This window comes from Pecten maximus, chromosome 2 (assembly GCF_902652985.1).
Source record: "Pecten maximus chromosome 2, xPecMax1.1, whole genome shotgun sequence".
Taxonomy (NCBI): domain Eukaryota; kingdom Metazoa; phylum Mollusca; class Bivalvia; order Pectinida; family Pectinidae; genus Pecten; species Pecten maximus.
Genome location: NC_047016.1, coordinates 50,871,543 through 50,889,722, shown reverse-complemented (window position 1 = coordinate 50,889,722; position 18,180 = coordinate 50,871,543). Strand labels below are relative to the sequence as shown.

Genomic DNA, 18,180 nt, shown 5'->3' with positions numbered 1-18,180 from the left:
GTAGCCATGTAATTAAAAGTAATAAAATAATTATAGAAATGTACCATTTAAGGGTGTATTGACAATAACACTTTAGGCGAGACATTCATTCCACCATTTAATCAGATTCTAATATAACTAAGTCAGAAACAAATACCGTTAAAGTGTTTGGTGAGCCATAGAGTAAGCTTTTCTGTATAACAGCACGATATATATTAAAAAAAACAGTAAAAAGCGTTTACAATGGATGCATTAACAAATGCTGTGTGTAAAATAATATGGCTTGAAACAATATAAGTCTTTTATTTTTACATTCATGAACACAATTAGGGAAAACATTTTATAAAGGAACAACACTTACCTTGATTAATGATATTTCAAATGATCCGTCAGCGTTCCTATTGTTCTCTACAATTAAACCGATTTCATTTTATCAAATACAAATTGACGAGCTTTTATTGTGTAAAACGTCATTTAGATTATGTGTAGGAATTTGATTACGTACATCGTGTCACGTGAAGAGAAGTAATATATTCGGGGATGTGGCATGCTGTTGAAGCTTGTCCGGAAGTTGAATGAGTAGGCTCCGGTATAATGGATATGTACCCACTCTCCGACTTCCATCAATGGCAGCGGAACATCAATGGCTACACAATCCGTACAGCAACATGTTGGACCCCACACTATGCTGGTATGTTTCTTACTATCCGCCTGAAGGATATTACAAAAACATACAAGGAGATATCACTAAAATATTGTCTTAAACAAGAAAATAGTTTTCAATTTGTTCCAGATAAATTCATAATTTCCAAATACAAGTACAGTACAATTTTATTCTTCCTTTCATAGCATGCCATATTAATGAGAATGTTCTTAAAATAATTTAATTTAAGCGAAATATTTTTCTTGACTTTCAAATTTTTTGAGAATCTTAGATATGTAAAATGTTAATTTCAGAAGTCTGTATGTAATATGTATGCTACAGTGACAGTATATTGGTTAGAACATTATCGATATTTGATAACGACCTTTTCAAAAACCGTTGATACTTCAATCGCATCTCTGACTTTTACCCAATGAAAAGTTCCATACACGCCATCGTTAATGTTATACATTACGCGGTCAATGCTGGTTTTGTCTGAAATCATAAGTTATAAACAGTGTAAGAGGTATTTCTGTTTCTCATAAATATCAGCAAAATCCAGGATACGTTGAAAGTAGTATTCCTTTACCACTTGGAAAGTCTTCCTGAAATAACATAATATTGTTTGATATAGTTACAGCACTTGGTTGTTTTAGTTGTTGTTCCCAAATTGTTGTTACTGTTTTATTTCAGAAAACGTTTCCCGAAAGTAAATGCTGCACTTTTGGTAAAATATCACCATTATTAATATCAATATTATATAAACATTATATAAATATTTTTTACCATAATCGAAATTCCTCTGTAGAAGATGTCTAGAAACATCATTTGGCTATTGGAAGCATATTATACGCGCCTAAGTCACAAAGTCTTTCAGCAAGATTGAATTGATATGGCTACTTACCTTAATAAATGAACACGTAACATCTTACTCATCATCGGAGATCTTTGGCGAAGTATACATCTTCTATCTAATACGTACCATGGTTATAGATAAATTTCCGTCCAATGATATTAACTCCAGCACTGATAGCACTCTCAACAAGGTAACGTCCTGGCTCAGCGATAATTTTGACTCTGTCTGTTTCTGGGAAATGCTCATCAAGACATTGGTTTATGACGAATGCGTTCTGCATCGTAAGAAAATACTGATAAATATTTCGATTTTCATTCAAGCTGTTCATGACATTCTTTTGAAATTCAATATTGATAGTAATAATGCGTCGTGGGATCTGAATTTTGATATTATTTTTGACATGTTCTTGTTTCAACAGTATCAACACTATAGAACACTTAGCATCCCTGACGTAATCTAGAAGGCGAAACATCTTCATTATGCACTTAATCCATTTTTGCACTACTGTATACAACTTTTAATTTGTATTGAATTGTGCTATTATCTAGTGTGTTTTTATACAGTCCGTTGACTATTCGATAACCTTGCCATTAAAATATCGTCTTGATGTTACTGATTGAACTTCCTAACCGTCACTTTAAAATACCTCTTCTATAGTCGGGTGATCAATATCTCTGCCCCGGTAGCCACCTCCTATGTCAAGGGTCTCCATAGCAAAGCCGACCTGTTGTCCAATGTCAAATATTATCCTTGCTTCTTTGATTGACGACGAGAACGCATCGGCACTGACACAGTTACTCCCAACGTGGAAACTAAAACATATTGATAGTGTTTTGACTCTTTATGATTTATTTCAAATGCCAACAAATATACCTTATAAAACACTAGAAACAGAGAGGTGATCTACATTTAGCAAAGTATAGTGAAAAATATTAGATTATTTCTACCGGAAACTTTATTGGTTATTTATAGGATAACTTTATAATTTATGTCACACACCTCACACCAACGACGTTTAAGCCTTTATTCTTTGCCGACATGAAAAGATCCTTGGTTTCATCGAGGGTACATCCGAACTTTTTCCCAAGGTCATAGGTAACTTTGTACGAATGTTTTGGTCGGAATCGCAACAGCAGTCTGTAATGTGATGTCATTGCCCATTACAAACGTCTGGTATTGATGTTTAGCTTCATTCATCAAGAACAAAATATAATACTGGTAAAGAAACGTCTGGTTTTCTGTGAAGCTCAGCGTTATTTTTTATCATTGCGAAATTGCTCTTTCAAGAGCAGAAGGCAAGCAGTTTCGCACGTCTTTAGCAATAGGAAAATAACATAGATAACTAGAATATCATATTAATGTAATAACTCACCTTGCTGATTCATACAGCATCTTGATTTTGATCAATTCATCCTCACTGTCAAAGGTCATTAAGTCGACATCGTGTTTTTTGGCGTAAGTAAGGTGCGAGTTTTGTTTGCACGGATTGGCGTAGATGATACGAGAAGGATCGACGCCCAGTTCTAAAATCTGTTGTATTTCGGCCTATCGAAAAACAAAGAGAAATGTTTTACACTTTATTTAATATATGATTAACGTTTTAGAAATGTCTGCTCTTCTTTGTAACACATTTACATTTAAACAAGTTACGTCTTCAAAATGACGTCGTTGGTGTCGTCAATGTTTCCAAATTTTGTTGATTTTGTCTTAAAATTATGAGGACTGTTAAATGGTTTTATTCAGTAATGACTTTCCAATATTTAATTCTCAATTTGTATTGAACGGCGATAATATCTGTCGTTTGTGCAGTCCTTTCACAATATCACGGCAAAACTATATAAAGTAATTCAGCGAACATGTACAGGTAAGCGGGAGCGTGACAATGAAAAACTTTACCTTGCTTGCACAGTCGAAACTGCTCCCAAGTCTAACAAGGGCATTAACGATCTTTTCGTCGTTATTACACTTCAAAGCTATTAATAGAAAGGGAAATGAAGTTGGACAATTCGTAACCACACAGACGATTATCGTTATGCAGTTAAAGATGAAAGAAATATTTTAACTTCTGACGGAGAACAACAAATATTTCTTACAGATGTTGGTCGATCAAAGCTAAGCAGAAGTTTTCGACATCATTGTCACATGAAGATCTCTATTTTCTTGTTGTTAAGCAACCACACGTATTCGATTATTGTTCCTGTGTCTGTCTCTTCCATTGTAACCACCCATAGTTATTTGAAAACATGACATTACTTGATCTGACCTAGTATCCCGTGCCGAGTATTATTTATGAAACAGAAGATGTTTCCTCTTAAGATACATCTAATCATATTTTACATTCTGAACCTCTATTTTATATACTCGTCAATAGTATCTTGTTGATTTGAACATATGAAACAAGTGTACAACAAAATGATTATCAAATGATAATAAGCATACCATAAAACAGTTCAACTCGAGGAAACAACGTGTACCATTTTCTGTACCTATCCACTACCTCGTCAATATCAACGATAACCAGAGGATCATCTTCACCCTGTAATGAATAATAAATTAAGGTAAAACACATACAAAAGAGGACCTGAGGTTGATCAAAGAAACATGTATACAGCCTCTTATCAACAAAGGACAATAATGAATACAAGTTTACACTCAGTCTGTATAATGAATAATAAGTATACAAATGATATTTTCTATGTAGCTAGTAATTATGAAATGGCGCTACTGTTACATACCATTGTACTTTACTTTGTATTTCGCGCCTAAAGACTTGTACGTGAACCGGATGTGTGATCGGATATATGACAAAGGACATTCCAGAACGTGCGGTGTAAACACGTCAACATGCAGGTGTAGCGGCACAACACCGCGGCTATTTACTTATTTTTGGGACATAAATACGCAAACTACAGCTTGCGGTGAGTACCGTACATACAAACCCAACTGTATATATTGTTTATAACTAATGTTGACATGCTGTGTAGATAAACAGCAAGGTATTATAGTTGTCTATTTATAGATACCCACCCGGTATGTTGCACGGATGTATACAGGTGTGCTTAGCGTATTGTATATATATTAATAGGGTATTATACGACATGTACTGTTATATAGATGATATTTTAGAGATTTACCAATCATGTGGCATTATATACATATAAGTTAATGTCTACATAGTCTGAATTACGGGTGGTCATTGTTATATACACACGTGTAACGTGAGTGCATGTCAGTGTAGTAAATATTAAGGCGTCGTGTGTCATACTTTCCGTAATTTAAGGTGTAGTCATTTTATTGCATATATGTTTTATATTAGTCAATATAACGGTTGTAAATAGGTTAGGTTAGTTGGGCCATAATTATTTAGTAGTATATTTGTATTATATTTTAGTTTAACCCATTGGTGAGGATATACCATAATGTGGTGTGGATGATCCTGGAAGGATCATGGTCAGAACAGTGTCTTGACAGGGACATATGCCAGACCGATGTGTGGTGGAGCGAGGTGGCCTGGGTACTGTGGTTGCGACTCACAGCCAGAACCTTGATAGACAGCCATGAGTGGTATTCTTTTCTGGCAATATAACAATTATTCGTGGAGGCTTGATGGTGCCGTCTTGTGAAGAGAACTGGGTTCTTGTTGACACTCCATGGTGGAAATCTGCCCACCAGTGTAGACTATTTAGGTGACCTCATAGACAGTGATGGAAATCTGCCCATTCCTTGAGTGAACCATTTATTTGTGATATATGTTCTTATTAAATGTGTGAAAGTGAGTGTGGATGTGCAGTTGTTCATAGTGTATATTGTAATTAAATGTTGTAAATAATGTAAATACAGTGTGTTGTGTTTCTATCTCTGCACCAGATTGGACAATATGCTCATCCCGTTACAAATTTTGGTGGCAGCGGTGGGATAGTGTGATTGTTTAATTCCGTGAAGGGTTTGTAATGCACACATTTGTTTACATTGTTGGTTGTATATTTTCACAATTATTGTAACAAATATGTCTGCCTTTAGAGACCTGATATCATTAGGTAAGGAAATGGGTTTGTCAGGTTTACCGCTCGTTGAGTTTGTACGCGGGGAACAAGACAGAGAACGCGATGAACGTCAACTTCAACGTGAATCGACTAAACAAGAGGAAGATAGACGACGGCACGAGCGTGAACTCCAATCAGAGAAGGAAAAGATAGTTCTCCAACGAGAACTCGAGAAGGAGCGTGAAGAAAGGGCCGTAGAGGAACATCGTAGGAGAATTGAAATTCTCACTTTAGAAGGGAAACTTAACACTAAGTCTGAGGGAGATAGTCATATTTCATCGATGCGTGGTCCTAAGCTTACTCCGTTTGATGAAGATAAGGACAACATGGACTCTTATCTACAACGGTATGAACGGTACGCGACAACGCAACGTTGGGACAAATCGCTTCATTGGGCTACTAACCTCAGTGTTCTTCTCAAGGGACGCGCCTTGGACGTGTTTTCGCGTTTACCGAGGGAACAATCGTTAGACTACGATATACTCAAAGCGGCGCTCCTCAAGCGATTTGATATGACTGAGGACGGTTTTAGGAAACGGTTCAGGACAGGTAGGCCAGAGTCTGGAGAAACATTTACACAGTTTGCAGTAAGACTGGAGAGTTATTTTGTTAGATGGCTTGAGATGGGTCGTACTGATAAGAGCTTTGATGCACTTAAAGATTTGATGGTTAGGGATCAGTTTCTACAGGCTTGTGGTAACGAACTGACGCTTTTCTTAAAAGAGCGTATCCCTTCGTCGATTCAGGAAATGTCGAGATTGGCCGACCAATATGCCGAGGCCAGAGGTAACCTTACTAACTTAGTTCGTCCTAAGATTGGGAAAAGTTCATCGCAAGGAAATCCAAAGCGCGATCATTCGGATAGTGCGAAGCAAACATCTAGTGCTAACCCAAGGGACAGTGTGAGGCAGTGCTACGTGTGCAAAAGTACTGATCATCTCGCGAACAAGTGTCCGAAAAAGGGGTCTAAGAATCGCGTGATGTCTGTTACGGGTAAACCTACCAAGAATGTATCTGTAGGTAGGAAACAGAGGAGGAAGGAGATCAAGCAGGAGGTTTCTGTTGATGTGGAGGTAGATGATGGGGAAAGTCGTTTACAAGATGGGACTCACATGAATGTATCTTGTAACGTCCCGGCTCCGACACCTTGTAAGATGCCAGTTGTGAAAGGCGTAGTTGGGAGTCAACGAGTTTCCGTCCTGAGAGACACTGGTTGTTCAGGTGTGGTGGTTAAAAGAAGTCTCGTGACTGAGGATCAGATGACTGGCGAGGTTCGTACATGCACTCTTGCAGATGGCAGTTCTTTGAAAGTACCTACTGCCACAGTAGTTGTGGATACACCATATTATGTTGGACATGTAGTTGCCTGGTGCATGGAAACCCCAGTCTACGACCTTATCCTTGGTAACATAGACGGTGCTAGAGTCCCAGATGAACCAGATTCAAGTTGGAATCAGAGGATGGCTGATATAGCAGTTGTTGAGACCAGAGCTCAGAGGAAACTTAAGGAACGACCTTATCGTACCCTCAAGGTACTAGCAGCTTTGAAGGAGGTTCAACCATCTGATATAGAAACAGCTCAACAGGAAGATGATAGTCTTGTCAAGATTAGAGACATGGTTTCAAGTGATGAGGTAAAGGAAAGGCGTGATGGTGGAAAATCGAGATTCTTCAAGCATCGCGGTCTGATATACAGAGAGTACCAAAGCCCAGCAGTAGCAAACGGGAGAACGTTTAAGCAACTCGTAGTTCCTACAAAGTATCGTGAGAATGTACTTCGCTTAGCTCATGAGTCAATGATGGACTAGCGACCGAATCATGATGGAGTTCTTCTGGCCAGGGGTTAACGCCGACGTAACCAGGTTTTGTCGGTCTTGCGACGTCTGCCAGAGGACGTTCCCGAAAGGACGCGTATCGAAAGTTCCTCTAGGAACGATGCCCCTAATCGACATACCGTTTCAACGTGTTGCCATTGACATCATAGGGCCTCTTCAACCAGCCACTGATCGCGGTAATAGATACATCTTAACCATTGTTGATTATGCGACGCGATATCCAGAGGCTATAGCTCTGAGGGGAATAGAGACTGAGCGAGTGGCTGAAGCGTTGGTTGATGTGTACAGTAGAGTGGGCATTCCGCGGGAAGTATTGACCGACCAGGGTAGCCAATTCACATCGGAACTTATGCGTGAAGTGAGTCGTCTTTTATCCATTCGACAGTTAACAACCACTCCGTATCACCCAATGTGCAACGGCCTTGTAGAACGTTTCAATGGTACCCTGAAACAGATGCTCAAAAGAATGTGTTCACCTCAATGCTTTACTATTTTCCTACCGAGAGGTACCGCAAGAAAGTCTTGGATTTTCGCCTTTTGAACTGTTGTTTGGTAGAACTGTGCGCGGGCCGATGATGATTTTGCGCGAGCTTTGGACCAAGGACGTTTCTGATACCGATGTCAAGACTACATACCAGTATGTGGTCGATTTGAAAGAGAGACTTGAGGAAACTTGTAAACTCGCGCAAGAGCAGTTGAAATCTGCTAAGTCCCGACAGGCCAAATATTACAACCGGAAGGCAAAGGATGTGATCATGGAACCAGGACAGAAGGTACTAATTCTTTTACCTACCAAACGCAACAAATTACTGATGCAATGGAGAGGGCCCTACACCATTGAGGAGAGAAGGGGAACAATGGATTATAGGGTGAATGTCGACGGGAAGGTCAAGACCTTACATGCGAACTTACTTCGTCGTTATGTGGAACGCGTGAACACGCAATCGTCAGCCGTGGTAACAGAACCTGGTGTTCTATCTGTAGTGTGCGCGTCAATCGTCACAGATGACACGGGAAGCGACAACGAGGATGTCTCTGAAAGACAGTTAGAGACGACACCCAGTCCAATCAGAAAGGAATCAGTTGATGATGTGAAGGTTTCTGATCAGCTAGATCAGACACAACGACGTCAGATAAGAGACATTCTTAGTAACTACTCTGATGTACTAACTGATGTTCCGGGGAAAACAACATTAGTCGAGCATGAAATCAGGCTTACCACTGACGATCCAGTTAGAGTGAAAGGTCGAGTTCTTCCTTTCCATATGAAAGAAACCATTCGCAGGGAGATGGATCAGATGTTAACTATGGGGGTAATCGAACCTTCGGAATCTCCATATGCGGCTCCAGTAGTCATCGTCAAAAAGAAGGATGGATCGAATCGCTTCTGCATCGATTATCGTCAAATCAACAGAGTCACCGTATTCGATGCTGAACCTATGCCTAATGCCGATGACATCTTTTCACGATTGGCTGGTCATAGGTATTTTTCGCGTTTGGATCTGAGCAAGGGGTATTGGCAGGTGCCAATGGCGAAGACATCCAAGCCAAAGACAGCCTTCACTACACCAGTTGGATTGTTCCAATTCACTGTGATGCCTTTCGGCTTGGTAAATGCCCCTGCAACTTTCTGTCGCCTGATGAGAAAGCTTCTCTATGGAATGTCAAATATAGAGAGTTTCATTGACGATATCCTCATATATACACAAACTTGGGAGCACCACGAGCAAATTCTTCGCGAACTGTTCGACCGTCTACGGAAATCTGGCATCACTGCAAAGCCGTCGAAGTGTGCACTTGGATTTCAAAGCCTGGGTTGTCTGGGTCACGTGGTCGGAGACCAGCGGTTGTTACCGAATCCAGACAAGGTTAAGGCAATTCTAGAAGCACCACGACCAGAAACCAAATCACAAGTTCGATCATTCATCGGTTTATCTGGATTCTATCGCAAGTTCATCGCAAACTTTGCTGCTATCTCGGTTCCGTTAACAGACCTTACAAAGAAAGGCCAACCCAACAAGGTGATCTGGAAAGAGCCCCAAGAAGAAGCCTTCACGACTTTGAAAAAGATGCTGTCTTCAAGCCCAATCCTTAAGCTTGCTGATCTCGAAGCCGATTTCACTCTTAGAACAGACGCTTCGGATACGGGAATCGGTGCCGTCCTTCTACAGGAGGAATCTGGTGTCCTACTTCCTGTTGCGTATGCAAGCAGAAAGCTAAAGGGAGCAGAGAAAGCTTATTCTGTTGTCGAGAAGGAATGCTTGGCGGTCATCTGGGGAATTTCAAAATTCGAGCGATATCTTTACGGACGCGAATTCATCATCGAAACTGACCACCAGCCGTTGGTTTATTTGAATAAACTGAAAGGAACTAACTCACGGCTGATGCGGTGGGCATTGCTTATGCAGCCATATAGGTTTCGGATACGCGCTATTCGCGGAAAGGACAATGTTGGTGCAGACTGTCTCAGTCGTTTGTAAGAAACCTATGATTTCGCATGTGTGCTCAAGTAACATATGTAATTTCGTCAAGCGTGGACAAAGACTCTAGCTATCAAACTGACTATGCTATGTATGTGTTGAAATGAAATTCTCAAAATTTCATTCTTCTAGTGGGGGCGTGTGTTACATACCATTGTACTTTACTTTGTATTTCGCGCCTAAAGACTTGTACGTGAACCGGATGTGTGATCGGATATATGACAAAGGACATTCCAGAACGTGCGGTGTAAACACGTCAACATGCAGGTGTAGCGGCACAACACCGCGGCTATTTACTTATTTGTGGGACATAAATACGCAAACTACAGCTTGCGGTGAGTACCGTACATACAAACCCAACTGTATATATTGTTTATAACTGTTGTTGACATGCTGTGTAGATAAACAGCAAGGTATTATAGTTGTCTATTTATAGATACCCACCCGGTATGTTGCACGGGTGTATACAGGTGTGCTTAGCGTATTGTATATATATTAATAGGGTATTATACGACATGTACTGTTATATAGATGATATTTTAGAGATTTACCAATCATGTGGCATTATATACATATAAGTTAATGTCTACATAGTCTGAATTACGGGTGGTCATTGTTATATACACACGTGTAACGTGAGTGCATGTCAGTGTAGTAAATATTAAGGCGTCGTGTGTCATACTTTCCGTAATTTAAGGTGTAGTCATTTTATTGCATATATGTTTTATATTAGTCAATATAACGGTTGTAAATAGGTTAGGTTAGTTGGGCCATAATTATTTAGTAGTATATTTGTATTATATTTTAGTTTAACCCATTGGTGAGGATATACCATAATGTGGTGTGGATGATCCTGGAAGGATCATGGTCAGAACAGTGTCTTGACAGGGACATATGCCAGACCGATGTGTGGTGGAGCGAGGTGGCCTGGGTACTGTGGTTGCGACTCACAGCCAGAACCTTGATAGACAGCCATGAGTGGTATTCTTTTCTGGCAATATAACAATTATTCGTGATGAGGCTTGATGGTGCCGTCTTGTGAAGAGAACTGGGTTCTTGTTGACACTCCATGGTGGAAATCTGCCCACCAGTGTAGACTATTTAGGTGACCTCATAGACAGTGATGGAAATCTGCCCATTCCTTGAGTGAACCATTTATTTGTGATATATGTTCTTATTAAATGTGTGAAAGTGAGTGTGGATGTGCAGTTGTTCATAGCGTATAGTGTAATTAAATGTTGTAAATAATGTAAATACAGTGTGTTGTGTTTCTATCTCTGCACCAGATTGGACAATATGCTCATGACATTTAATAAGAACATATATCACAAATAAATGGTTCACTCAAGGAATGGGCAGATTTCCATCACTGTCTATGAGGTCACCTAAATAGTCTACACTGGTGGGCAGATTTCCACCATGGAGTGTCAACAAGAACCCAGTTCTCTTCACAAGACGGCACCATCAAGCCTCATCACGAATAATTGTTATATTGCCAGAAAAGAATACCACTCATGGCTGTCTATCAAGGTTCTGGCTGTGAGTCGCAACCACAGTACCCAGGCCACCTCGCTCCACCACACATCGGTCTGGCATATGTCCCTGTCAAGACACTGTTCTGACCATGATCCTTCCAGGATCATCCACACCACATTATGGTCTATCCTCACCAATGGGTTAAACTAAAATATAATACAAATATACTACTAAATAATTATGGCCCAACTAACCTAACCTCTTTACAACCGTTATATTGACTAATATAAAACATATATGCAATAAAATGACTACACCTTAAATTACGGAAAGTATGACACACGACGCCTTAATATTTACTACACTGACATGCACTCACGTTACACGTGTGCATATAACAATGACCACCCGTAATTCAGACTATGTAGACATTAACTTATATGTATATAATGCCACATGATTGGTAAATCTCTAAAATATCATCTATATAACAGTACATGTCGTATAATACCCTATTAATATATATACAATACGCTAAGCACACCTGTATACACCCGTGCAACATACCGGGTGGGTATCTATAAATAGACAACTATAATACCTTGCTGTTTATCTACACAGCATGTCAACAACAGTTATAAACAATATATACAGTTGGGTTTGTATGTACGGTACTCACCGCAAGCTGTAGTTTGCGTATTTATGTCCAATAAATGAGTAATATAATCCAAACTTTTTGCAAATAAACAGACTGTTCAAGTTCACCTCTAGGTCAGTTGGAAGGGACGTAGAGTCCCAAACAAAACAATACATAATACGTTTACCCGTTCTATATGCTGGTTAACTTGTTGTTTGATGTACTCGTTACGGGTACGTCTGATCTCGACAATCTGCATTTCGTTATCTTCCATTTTCTTAAAACAAAATAAGAAAGAAAGAAAAAAAATACATGTTTTTTCTGTGAATACAGCTTTGTTTCATCTTAAATTTGATATTTGTATATGTTAGGACAAAAATCGTACTATATGTAATTCTGTGTATTGGATTACATTAAAGGCTTTCTTGACAGGCCGTCTACATAGATTGTCCATACTATATGTAGCCTTTAAAAATGTCACCTAGACATATATCACTTTAATGTTGTTTAGCTTTCGCATATGGGTCAGCCACCACAAGCGTGGCCAAGAAACCTGAACTAGATATCAGTCGATACAAGCAAGATAAGTGAGCTAACTATATATTGAAGGAAATATGTATATCATGGTGAGCTAGATAATGCATTGATAGTCATTGACATACCCTAGTGAGCTTAATATTGCATTTATAGACATGCATACACCCTAGTGAGCTTAATATTGCATTTATAGACATACGCATACCATGGTGAGGTTTTGTAATTTATTGTTCAAACACAGAGTATTCAAAGACAACACAATTGGATAAAAAAAAATCATCACTTTTTCAAAACATCAGGACAAACTATTTGACAGTGACAACATAGTCAAAATTAATCACAGGTAAGTAGTGGAATACCTAGACTTCCATACATATCCGATCAATTGCTAATTTTCCTTATAAAATCTGTCACCTGACTATTGAAAGAGAAAAGTTGCTAGACTCCAGTCACTTATACATATCATGAAATTGAAGGTGTTAGTGCTTTTTTTGAAAAACATATCTGTACGTACCTTCAAACGGTGTTCCGGTGGTAAGGTGTTTGTTTGGCCAAGTCGTATATCAGCGAGTCCCTGTTACTGACTATATCAAACCAACCACTAGCATTAACAATACATAACCCGACGTCCGTAGTAAATGTGTATAAAATTAGTATCACGTAAAACTGTATCATACAGTTGTTAGACGGGTCTCGATCTCGACAGTGATGATATAGGTCAAAGGTGTGGAGATCCGTAATGGAAATATAGATCTGGTGAGTGATGATATAGGTCAAAGGTGTGGAGATCCGTAATGGAAATATAGATCTCGACAGTGATGATATAGGTCAAAGGTGTGGAGATCCGTAATGGAAATATAGATCTCGACAGTGATGATATAGGTCAAAGGTGTGGAGATCCGTAATGGAAATATAGATCTCGACAGTGATGATATAGGTCAAAGGTGTGGAGATCCGTAATGGAAATATAGATCTCGACAGTGATGATATAGGTCAAAGGTGTGGAGATCCGTAATGGAAATATAGATCTCGACAGTGATGATATAGGTCAAAGGTGTGGAGATCCGTAATGGAAATATAGATCTCGTGAGTGATGCTAGGGTAGCACACTTTAGTAGGAGAGTCTGGCCATGGGTGATTTTATTTTGTCAACAATTTTTTATGATAAGCATAAATGTAAAATATAATTATTATATTCATTATGAAGAAGTATATACAGGCCTCACATTTGTTAACAAAATACCACAGAGGGATATTGACGCCCACTAAGGAATGATCCATATCAGCCAAATGAAAGACTTATCTTTTCTCTTCTTTTTCCGTCTTTGACTCTTCCTTCAAAACATTTAATATATTTATATTAAACTATATAGCAATTGGACATGCCTGCACAACTGGAGACCAACGGAAACCTCTACATTCAACTTTAAGATAGACCCAAAATAGTCATTATGTGCTTTAAAAAATCTAGAGACCAAGGGAAGCCTACATATGGAATGGAGTAAAACCCCTTCAGTACTTTTTTGAGATATGGCGGTAAAAAATGCGATTGTAAACATCCAAGATGGCTGCATGTTAACCATTTTGTTTTCAGATCGATCCCAAAATACAATATGCATAACTAGGGAACTCACATATGAAATATTAAAAAGATCCCTTTAGTACGTTTTGAGAAATAGCGATTACAAACTCCAATTGTCAAAATCCAAGGTGGCCGCCTGTCGTCCATGTTGTTTTCTGATCGATAACAAGAATTGCTTACGGAGGGACGGACGACGGATCACAGACGCATGACGATTTGAATAACTAACCTTATGATGGTGGTGGGCTTACAAAAAGTAGTTTCAAGATTATATATTTCCGAATTTTCCGAAAAAAAATGTTTACAGCGGAATTTTGCCCACAGCAGAAAATTGTATCTAGCAGAGGAGGTGAGATAGCAGAAAAAGTTAAAAATAAACATATGTCAAAACAAGATAAATTCTGTCTTTGGGAAAGAGATATTAGATTTCAAAAAGTTTCAGAAAAAAATGTGTAGGGAATTGTGTCATTTCGAATTAAAAAAAAATCATAATATTTTGCAACTTTTAAGGTTTTATTGAAGTGGTTGTCATGGTTTTCATAGGTCTGGAAAAAGGTTACTTATCGACAGCTGTATTAAAATTATAAATGTTGTATATATTACAAATATATATACCTTAGTAAAGGTATTAGGTAGGTAACTGGCTGTGTTTTTACAAATCAAAAACATGTGTCCTATATTCAGAATTGGACATTTTACCATATACTGCTTAATGTAACTAGAGGCCATATATGTGGGAATCCGTTCGAGAGGGTGGTGAAACATAAATCTCTTAAGTGATGCTGGCGGCCTAATTAGTTGTAATACGTAAGAGACGGCAAGGAAATCTAGATCACGTGTGTGATGCTAGAGGCCAAATGTGTGGGAATCCGTAAGGGTATGTAGTGAAAAATAGATATCGTGTGTGATGCTAGAGGTCAAAACTGACGGAATCCGTAAGGGAAGGCAAAGGGAATCTGGATCTCGTGAATGATGCTAGAGGCCTAATATGTGATTATATGTAAGAGACGCCAAGGAAATATAGATATGTCGTGTGATGCTAGAGGCGTAGGGTGATGTAATACGTAAGGGGTAGGGGAATAAAGATCCCGTGAGTAAGGAAAATGGCTAAATGTGTGGAAATCAGTTAGGGTGATAGAGGAATCTAGACTAAAACTAAAAAAATGTTTACAGATAAACGTTATTGTCGTCCATTTGAGTGATCGTTTTCTTTGCGAGACGAAATGAAACCCAGGTCGACAATTATTGAAATTTAAAAACAGGTGATGTGTGTCACAAAGTTTTGTAAACGGGTAAATCTGTTCTGCGTAAAATGTGTGCTAAATGTGTGGGAATCCGTAAGGGATGGCAGTAAGATATAGATATCGTGAGTGATGCTAGAGGTGAAAGCATGTGGGAATCCGTATTGGAAGGCAGTAAAATTCAAATGTCGTGAGTAATGCAAGAGGCAAGCTTTCTATGCGGGCGGATCGTTCCGAAACTACGAAAATATATATATATATATATCTGTATTATACTTCTTTTTTTTTTTACAAATTAAGGCTATTATCGTGTAGCTGATTGATCGTGTGCTTTGCGAGATGAAGTGAAACTCAGGTAGACAAGTGGTTGAAGTCTCTAAACCAGTGATGTGTTTAACATTTTTTTTCTACCAGTGTACAATATGTAGTGCGTAAAGTTAATAAATCTGATATAGATACTTAAAGAGGGTTATATTGTCTGTATTTGATAACTCTTTGTACTTTTTATGACCTGGATAATGTGGCGAAGCATGGAAGCCATTAATCTGTATACATAAAAAAAATTGTTATCATGAGTTGACTTACATTCTTGAAACCAATGAATATACTTCTATATATTTCTACTGTATTAAGACTGCTACGGAAATAGTTCTCATCGACATATATGAATGAAGCCAAGCCGTTCATACAGCTCAACTAGAGTGGTTTGAGTGGTAGGGAAGCACGGAGGTAACATACTTGTCTTTCATATTTGTATATAAATCAACTGTGTAAATTACCGAAAAATGCGTCAAAAAGATTGAAAATCTAGAATTCGTAAGGAAACATGTTTAACTAATTTATATACCCATGCTTTGAAAAAAAACGTAGAATTATTTCTTGGTTATCTAGATATATGTAGCCTAATTTTAAGAACAAGATGTCGAATTTGCCGACAAGGCTTAAATTGGTAGACGTATATTCTACTGCTTATCGTTAAATGTTGTTTCAGTGACATGAAAATACTTAAATTACGATGCCATATACTACATATTATAAAAGATAGATAAAACTGAAACATACGATTTGTCCTATAATCCAGGACTTGTCGGTCGTGTGAGGGGTCAGCTACACCAACCTTGCAGAACATAAGTACCCTTTTATTGACTTGCGCATTGACTTGTTTATCAATATCGATTAATATTCCTTCGTATTTCAGGTACTTTGGTTTACTGTTACACACTAACAACACTTGGTGTGGGGTTTATTCTAGAGTCATGTTCAGGTACTTTGGTTTACTGTTACACACTAACAACACTTGGCGTGGGGTTTATTCTAGAGTCATGTTTATGTACTTTGGTTTACTGTTACACACTAACAACACTTGGTGTGGGGTTTATTCTACAGTCATGTTCGGGTACTTTGGTTTACTGTTACACACTAACAACACTTGGAGTGGGGTTTATTCTAGAGTCATGTTCAGGTACTTTGGTTTACTGTTACACACTAACAACACTTGGTGTGGGGTTTATTCTAGAGTCATGTTTATGTGATTTGGTTTACTGTTACACACTAACAACACTTGGAGTGGGGTTTATTCTACAGTCATGTTTATGTACTTTGGTTTACTGTTACACACTAACAACACTTGGTGTGGGGTTTATTCTAGAGTCATGTTTATGTACTTTGGTTTACTGTTACACACTAACAACACTTGGTGTGGGGTTTATTCTAGAGTCATGTTTATGTACTTTGGTTTACTGTTACACACTAACAACACTTGGTGTGGGGTTTATTCTAGAGTCATGTTCGGGTACTTTGGTTTACTGTTACACACTAACAACACTTGGTGTGGGGTTTATTCTACAGTCATGTTCAGGTACTTTGGTTTACTGTTACACACTAACAACACTTGGTGTGGGGTTTATTCTAGAGTCATGTTTAGGTACTTTGGTTTACTGTTACACACTAACAACACTTGGTGTGGGGTTTATTCTAGAGTCATGTTTAGGTACTTTGGTTTACTGTTACACACTAACAACACTTGGTGTGGGGTTTATTCTAGAGTCATGTTCGAGTACTTTGGTTTACTGTTACACACTAACAACACTTGGAGTGGGGTTTATTCTAGAGTCATGTTCAGGTACTTTGGTTTACTGTTACACACTAACAACACTTGGAGTGGGGTTTATTCTAGAGTCATGTTCAGGTACTTTGGTTTACTGTTACACACTAACAACACTTGGAGTGGGGTTTATTCTAGAGTCATGTTCAGGTACTTTGGTTTACTGTTACACACTAACAACACTTGGTGTGGGGTTTATTCTAGAGTCATGTTTAGGTACTTTGGTTTACTGTTACACACTAACAACACTTGGTCTTGGGTTTATTCTAGAGTCATGTTTATGTACTTTGGTTTACTGTTACACACTAACAACACTTGGTGTGGGGTTTATTCTAGAGTCATGTTTATGTACTTTGGTTTACTGTTACACACTAACAACACTTGGTGTGGGGTTTATTCTAGAGTCATGTTCAGGTACTTTGGTTTACTGTTACACACTAACAACACTTGGTGTGGGGTTTATTCTAGAGTCATGTTCCGGTACTTTGGTTTACTGTTACACACTAACAACACTTGGAGTGGGGTTTATTCTAGAGTCATGTTCAGGTACTTTGGTTTACTGTTACACACTAACAACACTTGGTGTGGGGTTTATTCTAGAGTCATGTTTATGTACTTTGGTTTACTGTTACACACTAACAACACTTGGTGTGGGGTTTATTCTAGAGTCATGTTTATGTACTTTGGTTTACTGTTACACACTAACAACACTTGGTGTGGGGTTTATTCTAGAGTCATGTTTATGTACTTTGGTTTACTGTTACACA

At 38.4% G+C, this 18,180-nt stretch overlaps 2 protein-coding genes across 2 annotated transcripts; one reads left to right on the top strand and one right to left on the bottom strand.

Annotated features, from left to right (window-relative positions):
* Positions 1–2,115: 2,115 nt before the first annotated feature.
* On the bottom strand, positions 2,116–5,363 carry LOC117343639 (ornithine decarboxylase-like). The gene is made up of 6 exons (XM_033906087.1): positions 5,343–5,363; positions 3,918–4,014; positions 3,375–3,451; positions 2,851–3,023; positions 2,478–2,615; positions 2,116–2,290 (listed from the first exon to the last, which is right to left on the bottom strand). The coding sequence occupies exons 1-6, from the start codon at positions 5,361–5,363 to the stop codon at positions 2,116–2,118; spliced, it is 681 nt and encodes a 226-aa protein (XP_033761978.1).
* Positions 5,364–7,342: 1,979 nt separating this feature from the next.
* Positions 7,343–7,897, top strand: LOC117343631 (uncharacterized protein K02A2.6-like). The gene has a single exon (XM_033906075.1). The coding sequence runs from the start codon at positions 7,343–7,345 to the stop codon at positions 7,895–7,897; it is 555 nt and encodes a 184-aa protein (XP_033761966.1).
* The last annotated feature ends 10,283 nt before the right edge of the window (positions 7,898–18,180 follow it).